Source organism: Chlorocebus sabaeus, chromosome 4 (assembly GCF_047675955.1).
Source record: "Chlorocebus sabaeus isolate Y175 chromosome 4, mChlSab1.0.hap1, whole genome shotgun sequence".
NCBI lineage: Eukaryota > Metazoa > Chordata > Mammalia > Primates > Cercopithecidae > Chlorocebus > Chlorocebus sabaeus.
Window position 1 is genome coordinate 77,658,002 of NC_132907.1, and position 17,912 is coordinate 77,675,913.

Consider the following 17,912-nt stretch of genomic DNA (forward strand, 5'->3'; position numbering starts at 1 on the left):
TACCAAAACAGAGATATAGACCAATGGAACAGAACAGAGTCCTCAGAAATAATACCACACATCTACAGCCATCTGATCTTTGACAAATCTGACAAAAACAAGAAATGGGGAAAAGATTCCCTATTTAATAAATGGTGCTGGGAAAATTGGCTAGCCATAAGTAGAAAGCTGAAACTGGATCCTTTCCTTACTCCTTATATGATAATTAATTCGAGATGGATTAGAGACTTAAAATGTTAGACCTAATACCATAAAAACCCTAGAAGAAAACCTAGGTAATACCATTCAGGACACAGGCATGGGCAAGGACTTCATGTCTAAAACACCAAAAGCAATGGCAACAAAAGCCAAAATTGACAAATGGGACCTAATTAAACTAAAGAGCTTCTGCACAGCAAAAGAAACTACCATCAGAGTGAACAGGCAACCTACAGAATGGGAGAAAATTTTTGCAATCTACTCATCTGACAAAGGGCCAATATCCAGAACCTACAAAGAACTCAAACAAATTTACAAGAAAAAAAACACCCCATCAAAAACTGGGCAAAGGATATAAACAGATATTTCTCAAAAGAAGACATGTATACAGCCGACAGATACATGAAAAAATGCTCGTCATCACTGGCCATCAGAGAAATGCAAATCAAAACTACAATGAGATACCATCTCACACGTTAGAATGGCAATCATTAAAAAGTCAGGAAACAACAGGTGCTGGAGAGGATGTGGAGAAATAGAAACACTTTTACCCTGTCAGTGGGATTGTAAACTAGTTCAACCATTGTGGAAAACAGTATGGCGATTCCTCAAGGATCTAGAACTAGAAATACCATATGACCCAGCCATCCCATTACTGAGTATATACCCAAAGGATTATAAATCATGCTGCTATAAAGACACAAGCACACGTATGTTTATTGCGGCACTATTCACAATAGCAAAGACTTGGAATCCACCCAAATGTCCATCAGTGACAGACTGAATTAAGAAAATGTGGCACATATACACCATGGAATACTATGCAGCCATAAAAAGGATGAGTTTGTGTCCTTTGTAGGGACACAGACGCAGCTGGAAACCATCATTCTCAGCAAACTATCCCAAGAACAGAAAACCAAACACCACATGTTCTCACTCATAGGTGGGAACTGAACAATGAGATCACTTGGACACGGGAAGGGGAACCACACACACCCAGGCCTATTGTGGGGAGGGGGGAAGGGGGAGGGATGGCATTGGGAGTTACACCTGATGTAAATGACGAGTTGATGGGTGTTGACGAGTTGATGGGTGTAGCACACCAACATGGCACATGTATACATATGTAACAAACCTGCACGTTGTGCACATGTACCCTAGAACTTAAAGTATAACAAAAAAATTTAAAAAAAAAAATTTTTTTTTTTCTAGACAGGGTCTCACTCTGTCACCCAGGCTGGAGTACAGCAGTGAAATCATGGCTCTTTGCAGCCTTGACCTCCAAGGGTCAAGTGATTCTCCCACCTCAGCCTCCTGATTAGCTGGACTATAGGCACATAACCATCATGCCCAGCTAATTTTTATATTTTTTGTAGAGATAGGGTTTTGCCATGTTACCCAGGCTGGTCCTTTGTCTTTTGAGAATCACTATAGAGTCGTGAAATGTTAAAAATACAATGCGTTACAGTCGTTTCCCAGGATTATTTTTTTCATCCTCAAAGTTTCTCAGATTTGATCAGTGAGATCCTTTCCAAGCTGACTTCTGTATTTTTTTGACATGGACTTTTAAATGGTCTGTGAACACATCTTTGCTTTCTGATACACAAGATGTTCCTAACTCTGACCTAGTATTTGCCAATTCTCTAAGGAGCTCTGGTTCTTTTTGGCAGGCAATAGTATTCAGAAACCAAAACCTGGTTCCTACACGAGCTTATTGCTATGGGGTATTATTGATTCTAAGCTTTTTCAGGGACACAGCTAGAATATCAGATCATGATCTCCCACTTACTGATAGCTCCAATTCAAATCCTACACTGCAGGGTTCTCCACCTGCCCTCCCTCCCCCATCTTACGTTCTAGATCCCTTCACTGAAAACCCACATTAAAAGCAAGAGGTAAACACAATCCTCAATGGTCTGAGTTTGGAGCTGGGACTGTTACCCACTGGAGCAGCACAGGGAGGTAGAAGGAAAGATTCCCTTGCCAGTCATCTTGATTGTACCTCAGGCATCTGGCTGCTAGCGCCTTCTTGGAGTGGGCAGACTTTTATACAGAAAGAAGATGGAAATTGTCTAATTGGATGTTACTAAAACATGCACCTGTGACCCAATTCTTCAGAAACCTACCTGTGGACTTTTAACATAAAATCAGCTTTTGAAGATTTTTTACTGAAGAATTAAGGACAAAACTGCTTTTGTAGCTTTGTCCATCAAACGACACTTTTCCAACAGAAAGCTACTTGGCTCATGACCCCTGGAGAAATGGCCCCTTTAGCTATTTCCTCTGAACAGAGTTCTCTGTAGAGAGCTGTGGTTAAACCACCCATGAATGGGACTGATTTCTCTTTCTGGCTTTGTACACTGCAGAGAATTGTTCTGAAATTTGATGACACAAACTTTGGTATCGGTTGCAACAGTTTTTCCATGCGGCCCAGGTCTTCTCAAAAGAAAGTCATTATAAAATGCCTGGGTTCAGGATCCAGATTCTCATGGAGATATTCTCCCACTGGGTCTCAACTGCGGTTATTCCAAGTAATTCCCACAGCAGTGTCAACGGTAAAATGTTAATTGTTTTGAAGACGAGGTCACCAAGACTCACAGAGTCTGTGTCACATAACACAAAGTCACAGGCTACTATGCTTTGTTGAATCTAACATGCTTAAGATTCTAAAGTACATTCCATTTCCAGGTACATTAAAGTGAAAAAATACATATATGTCTTATAATCAGTGAAATACAGTGGACAGTGATGGATATAGGGTCAAATTCAGATCCTCATGACTAAGAAACACAGGCTTTTTCCACTTGATTAAGGGTTAGTGCAAGAAGAGCAAGCTGAACTGTAGATGGAAGATCTGGGCTTCCAGGAGGTTGAAAAAGACAAGGAAAGATAGTACAGCATGAGCAACAGCGTGGACATGAAAGCTTGCTTGGTGTATGAACTCAGAGATGAGCTAGCCTGACAACAGCCAAGTGTTCACATTTAGGAGCAGTGAGAAATGCGGCTTTTAGAAATAGACTGGCCGGATGAACCAGCTTTAGAAGGCGGCTGGCAATTTCTTTAGGTGTAGCAGTTCTAGGGGACCGGGCATCGTTGTAAGCGCTTGGGCGTGGATGCTACAGGTTGAAAGCACTGTTTTAAAGGAGAGGTGTACAGGGAGGATTGGAAGAGACATGAGGCTGACGCAGTTTAGATGGGCAACAGGCACTGAAACTCGAACAGGGATGGCAGCCCTGAGACTGGAGAAAAAAGGGCTAGGCGAGGTGAGAACACTTCAGAGGAGGAGTTCTCAGCAACTGTTGACAGGTTGGAGATGAACGGGGAGCCCATATAATTTCTTATCCAAACCCGGACACCCCTGAGAAAGAAAGTGAAGCACTATTAATAACCATGCCAGAAGGTGGGTATCAACCAGCATTGTCTTGGGCAAATTTGATACACGGTTGGTTACTGCAGATGAGAGAATGAAGGAGAGATCAGAATCAAAACTGCTCCAATATTTGTTTGGGGGACTTTGGGTTACTGTAGTTCACAGAGCAGTTGCAAATGCCACTTCTTGTACAAGGAGAATCTCTGATTTTCTCCCTTCCTTCCCAGAAGCAGCTGTGAGGAATCAAACAGCCCACATGGTATAGGTGAAGGAACAGACTTTCTTGGGGGAAACTTATAAGCCAAGGTTGGAAAGAGAAGGCATCCGATACTCCTTCACCACACAGAGAGGTGTGGGCCACAGCCGGGATGTTCCTGGAGACCCCTGGGTGGACATGCCAGGGAAGGAGGCCCTCTCTTCCAACCCTCTGCCACCTCTCTTCTTTAATGGACAAGAGCAAGAACCACCTTTTCAATGGGAGAACACTCTACAGGTATACTAGATGTCCTCAGATTGCAGACGGTGTCTGGGAAATCCAGCTGCCCAGCATTTGGAGAATCTGAGGGCTCACTGGAATTTGGTTTTGGAAGGAGACCCATTGAGCCTGTGGGACCCTGGGTTTAAGTGCATCTCTTTTCCCTGGAGAAAGAAGAAAGGCCTTCAGTCCCATCCAGGACCTTGTCCAGGCAAGCAACCCAGAGCAAGCCCCCATGGGCCTTTTATGGCACAGTTCTGCTTGTGACACCAAAGTACTTGGTTTAGGGCAGAGGAAGGGCAGGAGTGAGGGTGAAAATTGGGAGGTGTGATATTGTGATATAATAAGAAATATATTTGGTCATCCTCCCTGGTTCCTAGCACAGAGCTTTGAAAACCCTTGGAATTTCCTGAGAGAAATGAGAAGAGCATCATGTATTTTTCATAAGTCCCTTTTAACCATGCTTGAGGTTACACTTATGATTCTTCCTTGGTCCGTAGATGGTTTCATGATGGGGGCTGGTGGCCAGAGGAACTGACCTTGTGATTACAGGGTTGGAACATCTGGCCCCACCCTTAGGCCCCCTGGGGAAAGGAGAGGGGCTGGAGGTTTTGAAAATCACACCAACAGTCACAGATTTAATCAATTATACCCATATAATGAAACCTCCATAAAAACTCCTACACGAAGGGGTCCAAGCAGCTTTTGGGAGAGTGAGCAAACACACCCACGTGCCAGGAGGGTGGCACACTCCAACTCCCCAATGGGGCTGAAGTGCCTATGTTCAGGACCCTTCTGGACCTTGCCTGCCCTATGTACTTCTTCATCTGCATGTTCATATTCTTTATAATTCCCTTTATAATAAACTAGCAACAGTAAGTAAACTGTTTTCCCTGAGTTCTGTGAGCTGTTCTAGCAAATTATTGAACTTGAGCCAGGAGCGGTGGCTCATGCCTATCATCTCAGCACTTTGGGAGGCTGAGGTGGAAGGACTGCTGGAGCCCAGAAGTCTAAGACCAGCCTGGGCAACACAGGGAGACACTGTCTCTAGAAGAAATAAAAGTTTAGCCAGGTGTGGTGGAACACACCTGTGATCCCAGCTACTCTGGAGGCTGAGATGGGAGGATCACTTGAACCTGGGAGGTGGAAGCTGTAGTGAGCCATAATCATGCTACTGCATTCCTGCCTGGGTGACAGAGTGAGACTCTGTGTGTGTGTGTGTGTCTATCAATCAATCAATTAATCAAGCTCAGTCACAGAAACCTCTGCTTTATAAGTATTGGAGGTCCAGGACTTGTGGTTAGCATTTGAAATGGGGGTGGTCTTATGGGGCTGAGCCCTTAACCCATGGGATCCACTGGGTTAGGCCAGGTAGTATCAGAAGTGAACTGTTTGATACCCAGCTGGTGTACAGACAATTAGAGAACTGATTATTGGTATGGAAAAACCCACATATTTGGTGCCAGAAGCATTGGGAGTAAAAATAGTTCAGAGCATCAAAGGACAACCTTATCACAGGTTTAGTTTTAAGATCTTAATTGGCTTTATTAAGAACAAGTGTTCCAATGGGTTGAGTAGAGGAGGGTGGTTTCATACAGAGAAGGGCTGAAGAAAGCAGGGACAAAGACCAAAAAGCCGATTGGTCATTTCAAAGTTACTTTCCTTGCAAGGTGGAAATGGGGAACAGAACAGTAGAGAAGTAACTGATTGGTTAACATCAGGTCACTTTCCCTTGGAAGGGAGAGAGTAGAGGGAACTTCGTTACCATGCAGATTGAAACTGGCCTGCTTGGAAAATTTGGCTCTGTCTCCAGATTGTTCTGGACTGCTCTGGAGGTCGGTTAACAACTCAGGTTTGGCTTGGCAATGTGGAACGTCAGCATGAGTGACTTCATTCTGATTTTTGGTCTGGTCTGTTGGGGCCTAGTGCAGGAGCTGAGTCCAAAACAACAGCCTACTGACTAGTCTGAAGGTAGTGAGTTACCTCAATTGATTGTTAGCAGTCAGTTACAGATCAAACCCCTTGTTCTACTCTTTCCACCTTCTCACTCCCGCACTCACGACAACAGCAACAAACAATGGCCTCATATATATATATATATATATATATACACACACACACACACATATATATACACACACACATATATGTATATATATTTTTTTGAGACAGGGTCTTGCTCTGTCACCCAGGCTGGAGTGCTGTGGTGCGATCATGGCTCATTGCAGCCTCGACCTCCCTGGCTCAAGCAATCCTCCTACCTCAGCCTCCTGAGTAGCTGGGACTACAGGTGCATATTTTTTGTAGAGATGGGGTTTCATCATGTTACAGAGTCTGGTCTCCAACTCCTGGGCTCAAGCGATCTGCCCACCTCCCAAAGTGTTGAGATTATAGGCGCAAGCCACCACACCTGGCCATCATTCTCTAATTTTTACTTAGCAAGAGGTAGAGAGAGCATCCATTTTCAGTGAATTAACCTACAAGCAAATATACTGAACTGTGAACTATAATAAGTAGAGCCATATTTCTTGAATGGGTCAGAAGACATTAGGGTTTCATAGTGCTAATGGGTCCCCAGAAACACCACTAGCTGTGCAAGCACCCGACTGCAGCATGTATGCATAACTGAAGAGGGCACGTGTGACATGGTCTGACTGCAGGGCCTGCAGCCATTTTCATAGCCTCAAGCGTCGCCACATTTTGTGCCTGATTTCTAATGAACTAAAATTAGTAACAGGTGACAAGCCAAATATACACTTGGAAGGGTTGTGCGATGTCACTTTCATAGCTATTCCATTGCATTCCACTCATCTATTTTTAGCATGGAAGATACCCCCTTGAGACTGGAGGCCTGATTTGCAGACCTGGATTTAGAGAGAATCACAACACAGTTTTGCTTTGAGGATGGAAGTCAGCCTGGAGTTCCCGGGACCTCAGGACACTGCTGCTTTGATTCTATCACTTCCTTGGTAAAAGTCAACAACACAGAAACCCACAAATTCCAGGAATTCTCTACTGCTCACAGGATTTTTTTCTAAAATTCTGTTACTGATACTTAAAACTTTCTTTTATTTGATCTATTTATCCAAAAGTCTTATCACATACCATGCCCCCATGCAGTCGCACGGAACTGGCCAGTGCCTCTGAACTCTTCTTGGTCATGCCCTCTGCCAAGTTCTCCTACAAGCCATTCTGTCTGCCTGGATCTGTCTTGTTCAGGATGCCTGCTGGTCTCTGAGCTGCAGACCCTGTACCCAACAACCTTACTGGCATCTCCAGAGATATCGAAATGCAGATCCATTTTCAAAAATGAAACTTGTCAGCCTCCCTTCCAAACTGGTTCTTCCTCCTCCCTCATTCTAGATAATGACAAGGGAAAAGTCTCTGACAGTGCCTTCCTTCTGCCAGGCTTTATGTCCTCCAAGGTCTGGAGAAATCTTTCTGAAACACAGACTAGCCCCTCTGTCTCCTGCTGCAAGCCCACCCGTGGCTCCCTGTTGCTCTCAGGACAAAGCAGAAGCTTTTAGCATCATACAGGAGGAGCCCCACTGTAAGTAGCCTCCTGCTCCTCCCACCCCATCCTCCAGCTTAGATCTCCTCGAGGTTTCCTGGCTATGCTGGCTCCTCTCCTGCTTCCAGACTATGCACGTCATGCTTCCCCATTCCCTTTGCCCAGCACCTTCTTCAGGGTCTTTATCCATTGTCTATGCCCTAAACACCATGAGAGAAATAAGCAGTCCTTTTCATCTTACCAGAAGCCCACAGTCAGCCTTTCAGGAATGTCTGATAACTAGTGAATGAAGCACTGAAGAAATAATGAGTGAATGATACGCAAGTACAATGATGCAGAACCAGGACCATCAAAGGGGGTGGGGGAAGAGGCTGCAGCAAGGACCCGGCAGTACTTTGTCTGCTGGTTCAGATTCCTGTTGGGAAGGGGTTGGAAGTTAATGTCCTGCAGTCGCCCCTGTGGATCATAGGTGTGTGTGTGTGTGTTTATGTGTGTACCTGGGGATAGACAGGCCTCCTTGGAGGATATACTTGTTGTCATGTGACCTTAGTTCTTTTCAAGTAACCATTTTGAAGCCTTAAAAAAAAACTCCTTTTAGGGATTAGGAAGCAGTACCCCAACATATCTGGGTGGCCAACATCTTGGCCACTATCTTTCTGGTAAGCACATCCCTTACAGAATGCCTGTCCAACACAGACTATTCTAGTTTGAATATTTCAGTTTGTATATGCACAACAGACATTCAACATAAGTAGAAACAGTGAATTCCTTCTGTGAACCAGGCACTGGGCTGGGCCTTGGAAGTTGGGTTTGAGACCTGGGAGATGAACTTCCCTCCTTTCCAACTGCTCTGTTGCTGCTGATGCTGTGTGATACTCTTACTTATCCGTGCTTAGAGTGAACTATCCAGGTTTTCATAGTGACAAGAAAATTATGGAAATTTAGGAATAAGGAACAGAGGATATAGCAAGGAGAGGACGGTAGAAACGGTTTCATAAAATTATTGACACAAAAAATGCTATCTGCAGGCTAATAAATACAACATGTACACAACTATAGTTTTAGTTCATTCGCATGCTACTATGAAGAAACACTTGCGAGTGGGTAATTTATAAAGAAAAGAGGCTTAATTGACTCACAGTTCCGCATGGCTGGGGAAGGTCTCAGGAAACTTACAATCATGGCGGAAGGCGTCTCTTCACAGGGTGGCAGGAGCGAGAATGAGTGCTGAGCGAAGGGAGAAGCCCCTTATAAAACCACCAGAGCTTGTGAGAACTCAGTATCACGAGAAACAGCACGGGGGAAACGGCGCCCATGATTCAATTATCTACACCTGGTCCCACCCTTGACACGTGGGGATTATTACAATTCAAGGTGAGAGGTGGGTGGGGACACAGAGCCAAACCATTTCAAGCAGCCTCCTTTTGTTTAAGGAATTATGGAGCTACTATAAGAGTCTAATATATAATATTTTAGAGAAAAGAAATCTCCCCAAAATATTATGCCTGGGTGGCATTTCTCCATCCTTTTAAGTCTTAACTTGATTTTGCCCTAGGAGACTTCCTGTAGTGGGAATTAATTATTATTTTTCTCTCCTATTACAAGCTTTCCACATACTCTTACATGAGAAAGGTGAGTGGCCTCTGTTAGAGAGTTCTTACATGTATTTGGACTTTCTTTACTGGAGCTGTCTCATTTTCTAAACTGTCTCAGATTCAGCGGCTATGGACTTTTTTTTCCTCAGATGCATTTCCAGTTTCCTTTTCTCAGATATATATTGTTAAATCATCTAGCTCGCTAGTGTTAATCACTCTGTTCCTAATATATAGCCATAAAAATTCAGAAGAGAATCTTAGGTTACCTGCAGGAGTTCAAGAATGTGGCGTGTTCTTAAAACTAGAGGACGAGGTTGATTTCAACCATTGTTAGCATTATGTTTCTGTAATCTTAGCCCTGAATAAATTACTCAAGCATCACAAATATCATTAGTCAAACAACAACAACAACAAAATTCCACCCAGCAGCACCATTTGTATGTCTATTCCAGTGTCTACTTGTGTCATACAGTTTGTTTGTAACTATTAGAGGTCGGAGGTGAAAAGGACAGGTTAATTAGCCCAGCCTTCTATGCAAAACTATTTGCGTAGCATTTTCTCCATAGTAATTTTGAGAGAGAGAAACGATAGACTTTACAACACACAACTGTGGGGAGGCAGGTTTATTATTAAACAGAGATAATAAATAAGCGTTGGAAACTACACACAGCAACTGGAGTTTAGCTTTTATGTGTCTTGGTTGCCAGCAGCTTTTACTACTTCAACAGATCCTCGCAACAATAATTAGAATTCAGGGGAAGCAGGAGGAGGGTGATTAATCTTGCAAGCCCGTTTCTGGTAGCACATCAGCACTGGTCTGGGGCATGGGGACACCTGGTTCTTCCTCTCTCCTGCCCCATGTTCTCCACACTGGCTGCGGCACACTTCTGTCTAGTGACAGATTTTAGAATAGCAAACCCTGGGCTGTATCAAGCGCCAAACAAAGGCCAAATGACAATAAAAGCATCATTTATCTTTCAAAAACTTCTCCGCTACTGCCCAGAGGGAGGACCCACACCTGGGAAAAAACTGTCTTTCTTATATGGATGAAACCTGAATTGTTTCCACGTTGCTTTTTCCTTACCACCCAGGCCACTTTCCATCGGATTATCAGGATACTCCTAAGAAGGGGAGTCGGAAGTGCCAGATGTTCTGTATCACCTTTAGTTAAAAACTAAGCCTCCTGTTACTAGGGGTCATTCAAGGTCCACCATTCCCTTTGGGAGTTACTTAAGGCACTGCGTCTCCACCTGCAACCCCACGCCTGCTCTCCTGTTGAATTCCCAACAGCAGTTATTGTCCCTGTCCCCAATCCCCACACTAATGGGGGCCCTACAATTTAGGGCAGAGGCCATTTATTACAAAACCCTCTTGAAACCTGATTTCTCCACTCCTCCCCTAATTTTGGATGCACAGTTTAAGGGATCTCTTAGCACTTAGCGATTGCTTCTTTGATGTGGCAGATATCACAATTGTAATTAGGCCCTCATCAGACTGGGAGCTTCCTGTGGGCGGAAGCTGCATCCACAGAGCTTAGCAATGCTGTATGTACTCAGTAGGTGCTCAGTAAGCCTTTGCATGGACTCTGGGAATATACCCCCTTTGAAGTACAACACACAGTGAAGTACAGACACCTGCAGTGAATGTACAGATCAATGGATTCCACATGTGTATACACAGAGGTTTACAATGGCCACCCAGAGGAGCGTTACAGAACATTCCCCCAGAGGCTCTCGACGCAGGGAATTTAATTGCCCTCCCTTCCATCCTGTGCAGGCAGGCTGGTTGCCAGTAAAGGGATATGAGATGCCCTGATTCATCCGCAGATAGAACCCTTAGGATGAGGGGGAAGGACCTGTCATTCTAGAGTAAAAGTAAGACCAGGAAGATTAAAGAAAACAAAAATTTAAAAATGCAAATGGTGAAAAGCATAAACCATGAATTCTTTTCCTCTTTCCCCACACTCACCCAGAAGCACCGGGGCCATAGAGATGGCATAGGAGGTCTCAGGATCACCTGCCGCCCCACCACTGCCGTGATGCTTGCTTGTGACGCAGAGACTGGAGTGGCTCTGAAATCACTGTCTTCAAAGCAGGCCAAACCTTGCTTGACACGTGCATAGGTCCAGTCTTTTCCTTTTCAGCTCCCTGCAGGCGCGGACCAGCGTGCACTTCTGAGCCAGATCACCTAGCCACAAGGAGGAAGAGAGACAGAGAGAGAGAGAGAGAGAGAGAGAGATCACCTAGCCACAAGGAGGAAGAGAGACAGAGACAGAGACAGAGGGGGGGGGGAGAGAGAGAGAGAGAAAGCACCTGAGAGAGAAAGAGAAAGAAGAGAAAGGAAGCAGCTTCCCCCAACGCTGCGGCCTGGTGTTTCCTCCCGTGTCAAACGAGAGGTCCTCAGATTGATCCCAAATGCTTTTTCATTTCTCAATCCAACATTTACACCAGCACATTATTCCCAGGGTGCCTAAGACCTCTGCTATGGTTGTGCTGCTGTCCCTGCAAAGGCGCTGGGGATGGCCGAGGTGGGGGATGTTTCTGGGGGCTGAAATACGCTGCCAGGGGAAGGGGCGCCCCGATACCACCCTCAGTGGCTGTTGGTTGGGCGACCGGTGGCCCTGGCTTGAGAAAGTGAAAATGTCCAATCTATTTTGCCTGTAGCCTTGGGTCCCTTTTGGATACGGAACCGAGCAGCGGTCTTCCACTTCGCCCTCCCCCGCCACTGCAAGGGAAAAGAAGGTCGTTTTCCTGGTGTCCCCGGAGAGGCCCTCGAGGAGCCCGGAGCCCCCCGGGGACACCGCCCAGCCCCGGCGCCCGGCCCCGCCCCTGCGCGAACTCGGCCGCACCCACTTCCCCGGGCGGCGCCCCCTCTGCGGCCTGTGACGTCACAAGGCCCCCAGCCGCCTGCGCCCCGCGGTGCGCGCCCCGCTCCGGGACCTGCCGCCGCCGCCCCGCCCTCGGCGCCCACACCCAGGCGCGCCCGCGCGCGCGCCCGGCCCGGTCTCCGCCTGGAAGCCCAGCTGAAGATGGCGAGCCCGGCGCCTCCAGAGCACGCCGCGGAGGGATGCCCAGCTGCCACAGCCGAGGAGCAGGCGCCGCCGTCGCCGCCGCCGCCCCAGGCACCCCCAGGAGAGCGGCAGCAGCAGGAGGAGGAAGCGCAGGAGGCTGGGGCGGCGGAGGGCGAGGGGCTGCAGGTGGAGGAGGCCGCGGGCCGGGCGGCTGCCGCGGTAACCTGGCTACTTGGGGAGCCGGTGGTGTGGCTGGGCTGCCGCGCCGACGAGCTGCTGAGCTGGAAGAGGCCGCTGCGGAGCCTGCTCGGCTTCGTCGCCGCCAACCTGCTGTTCTGGTGAGAGCTTGGGCAAGGTGGGGGCGCTCAGGAGGGCAGGTGACCTTGGGGCGCCCGGGGCCCCGGGGACCCAGTGCAGGGGGAGCCCGCGGGACACTGCGGAGGAAGAATTGTCAGCCCTGCCCCACTTTCTCGGCCACCGGTCTCTAACAGGTAGACACTCACCGCAACTTTCCTCCGGACGCAGTCCCTGTCAGCAGTTGTCGTCCTCCGTGTGCGGATCCAGCCTCAGATGCGAGGTGCTCGGCCGACCCGCAGGCACCTGCACCTACAGGTGTTCCCGTCGTACTTGAAAACTCTGCCCTTGCTTTCTAAAACTCTCAGGTCTTGACCTGCTCGCCCAAGCTTGCCGGAGCAAACGTGCTTGAACGTGTCTTGGTTCTTGCGGCCCCAGCAGGCATATCTGGACCAGATTAGGTACACGTTCAAAACGGTGCCGCATTCGTCAGTCACCTGAAATGGGCCCTGAATGATTTGTTTTTCCTTCCCCTGAAGGGTTAGGTTTACTGTCTTTACTCCCTGATGAGAAAACGGGAGGCAAACAAGCAGGTGGAGTATGCCCAGCACCCACCCCCAGGTGTGCCCAGTGTGGAAAACAGGCGTATTTTTAGGTGAAGTACAGGGAGAATACACGGGAATGCTCAGCTCTTGAGCAACAGGTTTGTCTCTCCAAAAGGCGCTCTTCACCAGGAAGGCCAGGGAAGTGTCTGTCTCCTTCGTTGAAAGTGGCGTCCTGTCATCGGTTACCACGCTATTGAGGGCGGAGAAAAGCTTTCTTTGTTTGCTAAGTGTTCTCATGACAAACATGACCCACACGGTGCAGAATAATCAGAGCTCCCGTGACAGATACCTTGTTACAGGACAGAGATTTCTGAACCTTAAAGTTGAGAAATAAATTGCACAAAATAGACAGCCTGTCATTTTCTAGGTTGACTTGAGCAAGGTGAGTATTTTCCTGCAGATCTCTACTCGTCCTGGTGTTTTCTCTTAGAACGAACTCTGTCTTGTCGGAGGTCCCTGAAAGTGGATTAACTTTGGGTCTCTTAGCTACCTGTGTTTCTAGAGTTTATTACAAATCTATCTTATTATGGAGTTATGCGAGCACTCAAATAAGAAGGACTTATTGTCTTATGCTAGATTGGGCAATAGTCTATTAGTCTTAGGGCTGTGTCTCACTCATGTTTTAAATGTTTTTAACATTTTATTTCTTAATTTTAAATTTTATTTCTTTAAAAATCTAATACAGTCTCATAGTTCAAAAGTTTTGAAGATACAAAAGGGTAAGCATTTTGAAAATCTCTTTCTCATCCCAGTCCCCGGCCGCCCAATTACCTCACGGAGGCAACCAATGTTACTAGTTTCCTGTGTCTCTTTCCAGATAGTGCACATTTCAGCAAAACACCATATTCTATGCAAATTGTGGAACACCATACGAGCTCTCCCTTTTCCTAGTATTTCTTGGTGATTACTTCCTTGTTCTTTTTCAGCTGCTTCAGAATTCTATTGTAAGGATGTCTCAAATTACCTAACCTGTCTCCTACTGAGGCAGTGATGTTTCCAAGCTTTTGCTATTTCAGCGTTATAGCTAATGACCCTGTACATGCACAATTTTGCATGTATGCAGGTATTTTAGAGAACTTCCCAGAAGTGGAATTGCTGGGTCAGATGGCATGTGCACTTGTAATTTTGATGGCTATCACCATATTGCATGCAGTTCCTTAGGGTTCTAACAATTGATACTCCCACCAGCAATGTGCGTGACTGCCTACTTTGCTACACCCTTGCCAAGAATATTTTATGAAACTTTTTGATCCTATAAATCTGATAGGTGAAAAAGACTATCCCAAAATGTTTTTATTTTGCAATTCTCTGAGCATTTTATCTTATGTTTAATAACCACTACAGTTATGTTTTATCAGCATTTTTGTTTATAAATAACCTGTCTATTTTTTCAAGTAGGCCATTGTTCTTTTCCTTAGTGATTTATAGGAGCTGTTTTTATATTAAAGACTTTAGCCTAATTTCCGTAACATGAGTTGCAAACTTTTTTTTTCTATGATGTTTTCTTTAATGACACCTATTAAAAATAATGTTTTTGCATAAAATAATTGAAAGGCATATTTGGTAGTATTCAGGGGTATTTTCTTCCAACCATTTTATTTATGACTGATGGAGAGGAAAACATTGGCCAGCCATTCCACCTAGATACAGCCTTCTCCTTATCTGTTTTATTTCGTCTCCTGTTTGTGGCATTTGCATTCCATGCATGTATTTTCTTTGACAAAAATGACTGTCCTGTTCTTTAAATTGAGAATTACTAGTTGCTTTTGCATTATAATTCATTGGAATTTATGACCCATTTATTAATGTCATTAAAGTTTTGTTTTTTTTCCCTTTCATTTGTTGCTCTGGGGCTTAAAATGATTTTCAAGGACATTACTTTTTTTTAAATAATGTATGTCTTCTCAACTGATCTTAAATTATATGGTACTCTAACCTTCCATGTCTTGGGAACTCTAAAGCACTGTATTTTCTATGAGAAAAAAAAAAAAAAAATCAATTTTTTTTTTTTTTTTTTTTTTTTTTTGAGAGGGAGTCTTGCGCTGTCGCCCAGGCTGGAGTGCAGTGGCCGGATCTCAGCTCATTGCAAGCCCTGCCTCCTGGGTTTACGCCATTCTCCTGCCTCAGCCTCCGGAATAGCTGGGACTACAGACACCCGCCACCTCGCCCGGCTAGTTTTTTGTATTTTTTTGTAGACACAGGGTTTCACCGTGTTAGCCAGGATGGTCTCGATCTCCTGACCTCGTGATCCGCCCGTCTCGGCCTCCCGAAGTGCTGGGATTACAGGCTTGAGCTACCGCGCCCGGCCAAAAAAAAATCAATTTTAAAACTATGAGGAACCCAACCAAATCTGTCTTAAGCAATGGGATGTTGTTTTCACTTTAATTGATGTTATCTCAGTTTTGTAGAAATAAACTTTTTAAAGAGATATTTTTGAGTGATTTAGCACCTGGCATTAGCAGTGGGTTTTAGGAGTCTGAATTTGACTCAAAAGCTTCAACATTTATTACCTGCCCATTACCTGCAAGATTTTGGGCAAAAATTATGACACAGCCGTAACCAATGGGTATAACTCAAAGTTACATGAATTAAGTGAGGTGGAAGATTCGGGAAAGGATAATTCGTTTTGATATGGTTTTTGGGAACAGTGGTATTGTGGATGGAAGAGATTGTGGGGTTCTTAATAAGAAGATCATGCTTGAACCAGACTCAGTGGACAGGAATGATTTGGGAGATCTAGTACATGATCAAGAGCCTTCTAACCCTGAGGAATACAATGAACACAATAGCATCTTGAAGGTGTACCTAATATTTCAGCCACCACACAGTGTGCAGATGCAATGGCAGCATGGGTTGGTAGAAAAGGTGGTGGGAGATAAGGTTGGCTAGGTGCTTTGTGGGGTCAGTAGTTGTCTCAGATGCTATGTTGTATGTTTGGATTTGTTTTTTCTATAGGCAACAGGGACCAAAAGAATACTTTGTAGAAGTGTCCACAAATAATTTAATGGATAAGTTTATTGTGATTCGTTTATTTATTATAAATTGCGATACCATAAAACAATGAAAATACAGCTTTAGCAACAACAGGGATAAATTTTACAAATGTAATTTTGGTCAAAAGATGCACAGAATAATGTAGGCTGAATGATTCAATTAAGTTTTAAATGGTGCAGAAACTGAACAGGATTGGTCAGGGATACACACATAGGAGATGAAACTACAAAGAAAATAAAAGACATTCTCAAATCAGATACATACAGGCAGACACACACATGTGCGTTCTTATCTATGATATATTCTATGAAAAATACTAAAATATGAAAAAATGCTAAAAAATGATATTCACTGAGAACTCAGAGGAGTTTGGTAAAATAGAGGCCACATAGAGTGCCTGTCTCAAAAAGCAGGGTTTCCACAACTGAAATAGATTGGGCAACAGTCGCATAGTTTTTCGGCGATGAGGGGCCTCAGGTAATAATATCTCACTCATTTCACCAATGAAGAGCATGTTTTTAGAATTTTTTCCTTCATTTAAAATTTTATTTATTTAAAAATTAACTAACGTAACCTTACAGTTCAGATGTTTAAATGTACAAAAGGGTAAACATTTTGATGTCTTCCCACGCCTGTCCCTGTCTACGCAGTTTCCTCTCAGAAGGAACTGATGTTATACTTGTAAGCACATCCTGAAATAGAATGAGCCCAATGTAATAGAAAATGTCGGGGTTTTATTTGGTTGTTTTTTACAATATCAACTTTTTGTGGTTTACCACCAATAAAATGCACATACTGTAAGTATACAGTCATATGTATTATATATTCTATATATGCCTTTGTAACCGCACTAGCAGTCGAGAGCTGGAATATTTCATCACCCTTAAAGGCTTCTTTGCATCCCTGTTCTGTTAGCACCCACCCCTGGGGACTAATCTGTTTTTGTCACTGTTGACTAGGTTGGACTTCCCTAAAGCTTCGTGTTATTGTGTTATTTAGGGTAATGTCTTTTTTTTTTTTTTTTTTTTTCCTGAGATGGAGTCTCACTCTGTCGCCCAGACTGGAGTACAGTGGTGTGATCTCGGCTCACTGCAACCTCCACCTCCTGGGTTCTAGTGATTCTCCTGCCTCAGCCTCCTGAGTAGTTGGGACTACAGGCACCCACCATCACGCCTGGCTAATTTTTGTATTTTTAGTGGTGATGGGGTTTCACCATGTTGGCCAGGCTGGTCACGAACTCCTGACCTCAGGTGATCCGCCTGCCTCGGCCTCCTGAAGTGTGTGATGTCTCTTGTGTCTGGCTTTGCTTACTCAGCATAGTTTTGTGATTCATCTCTTCAGTGATCTGCTGCTTTGTATTGCTGGGTAGTGTATCACTTTGATGATGTACCACACTTTGTTTATCCATTTGCTAGTTGATGTTCTCTCAGGTAGTTTTCATGTTTGACTATTATGAATAAAGCTATTGGAAAGCATCAGGTAGAAATCTTTGTGTGAAGTGTCTGTTTTTGGTGAGGAATGTGGTAAATCCTGATGGTTGCCTTGGATAGGCACAGAATGGAGTAAAAGGTCTGTCTCCTAAGTCTTGCTGATTGTCGTATTGAAATTTAGTGGCTTATGATGCAGCTCCTCTTTTAGGCATGTTACCTCTGCAGCCGAGAAAGTGTCTCTGATGTGATTTGGTTTTGAACCCATGGTTGGAGACCATGGCATTTAGGAAAGTCCATGCATAGGCCTTTTTCCTTAGTGCCTGTGGCATTGCATGACGATGGCATTACCTTCTATTGGCATAAATACTAAAACTGTAAGAAGGTGATTTGCCTGAGGTGACCACACAGGGGCACCCCTGGCGGGAGACCT

General features: G+C 44.8%; 1 protein-coding gene and 1 long non-coding RNA gene across 2 annotated transcripts in view; one reads left to right on the forward strand and one right to left on the reverse strand.

Annotated features, from left to right (window-relative positions):
* Positions 1 to 9,759: 9,759 nt before the first annotated feature.
* On the reverse strand, positions 9,760 to 12,011 carry LOC103215034 (uncharacterized). Its single transcript, XR_489961.3, has 2 exons — positions 11,118 to 12,011; positions 9,760 to 10,040 (listed from the first exon to the last, which is right to left on the reverse strand). It is a non-coding gene; the product is annotated as an uncharacterized lncRNA (long non-coding RNA).
* Positions 12,012 to 12,074: 63 nt separating this feature from the next.
* The window catches only part of RETREG1 (reticulophagy regulator 1), a 144,761-nt gene continuing 138,923 nt past the window's right edge, over positions 12,075 to 17,912 (forward strand). Inside the window, exon 1 of the mRNA XM_007961249.3 lies at positions 12,075 to 12,497. Within this exon, the coding sequence (XP_007959440.1) occupies positions 12,178 to 12,497 (320 nt within the window). The 5' untranslated portion in view covers positions 12,075 to 12,177. The remainder of the gene's footprint in view (positions 12,498 to 17,912) is intronic.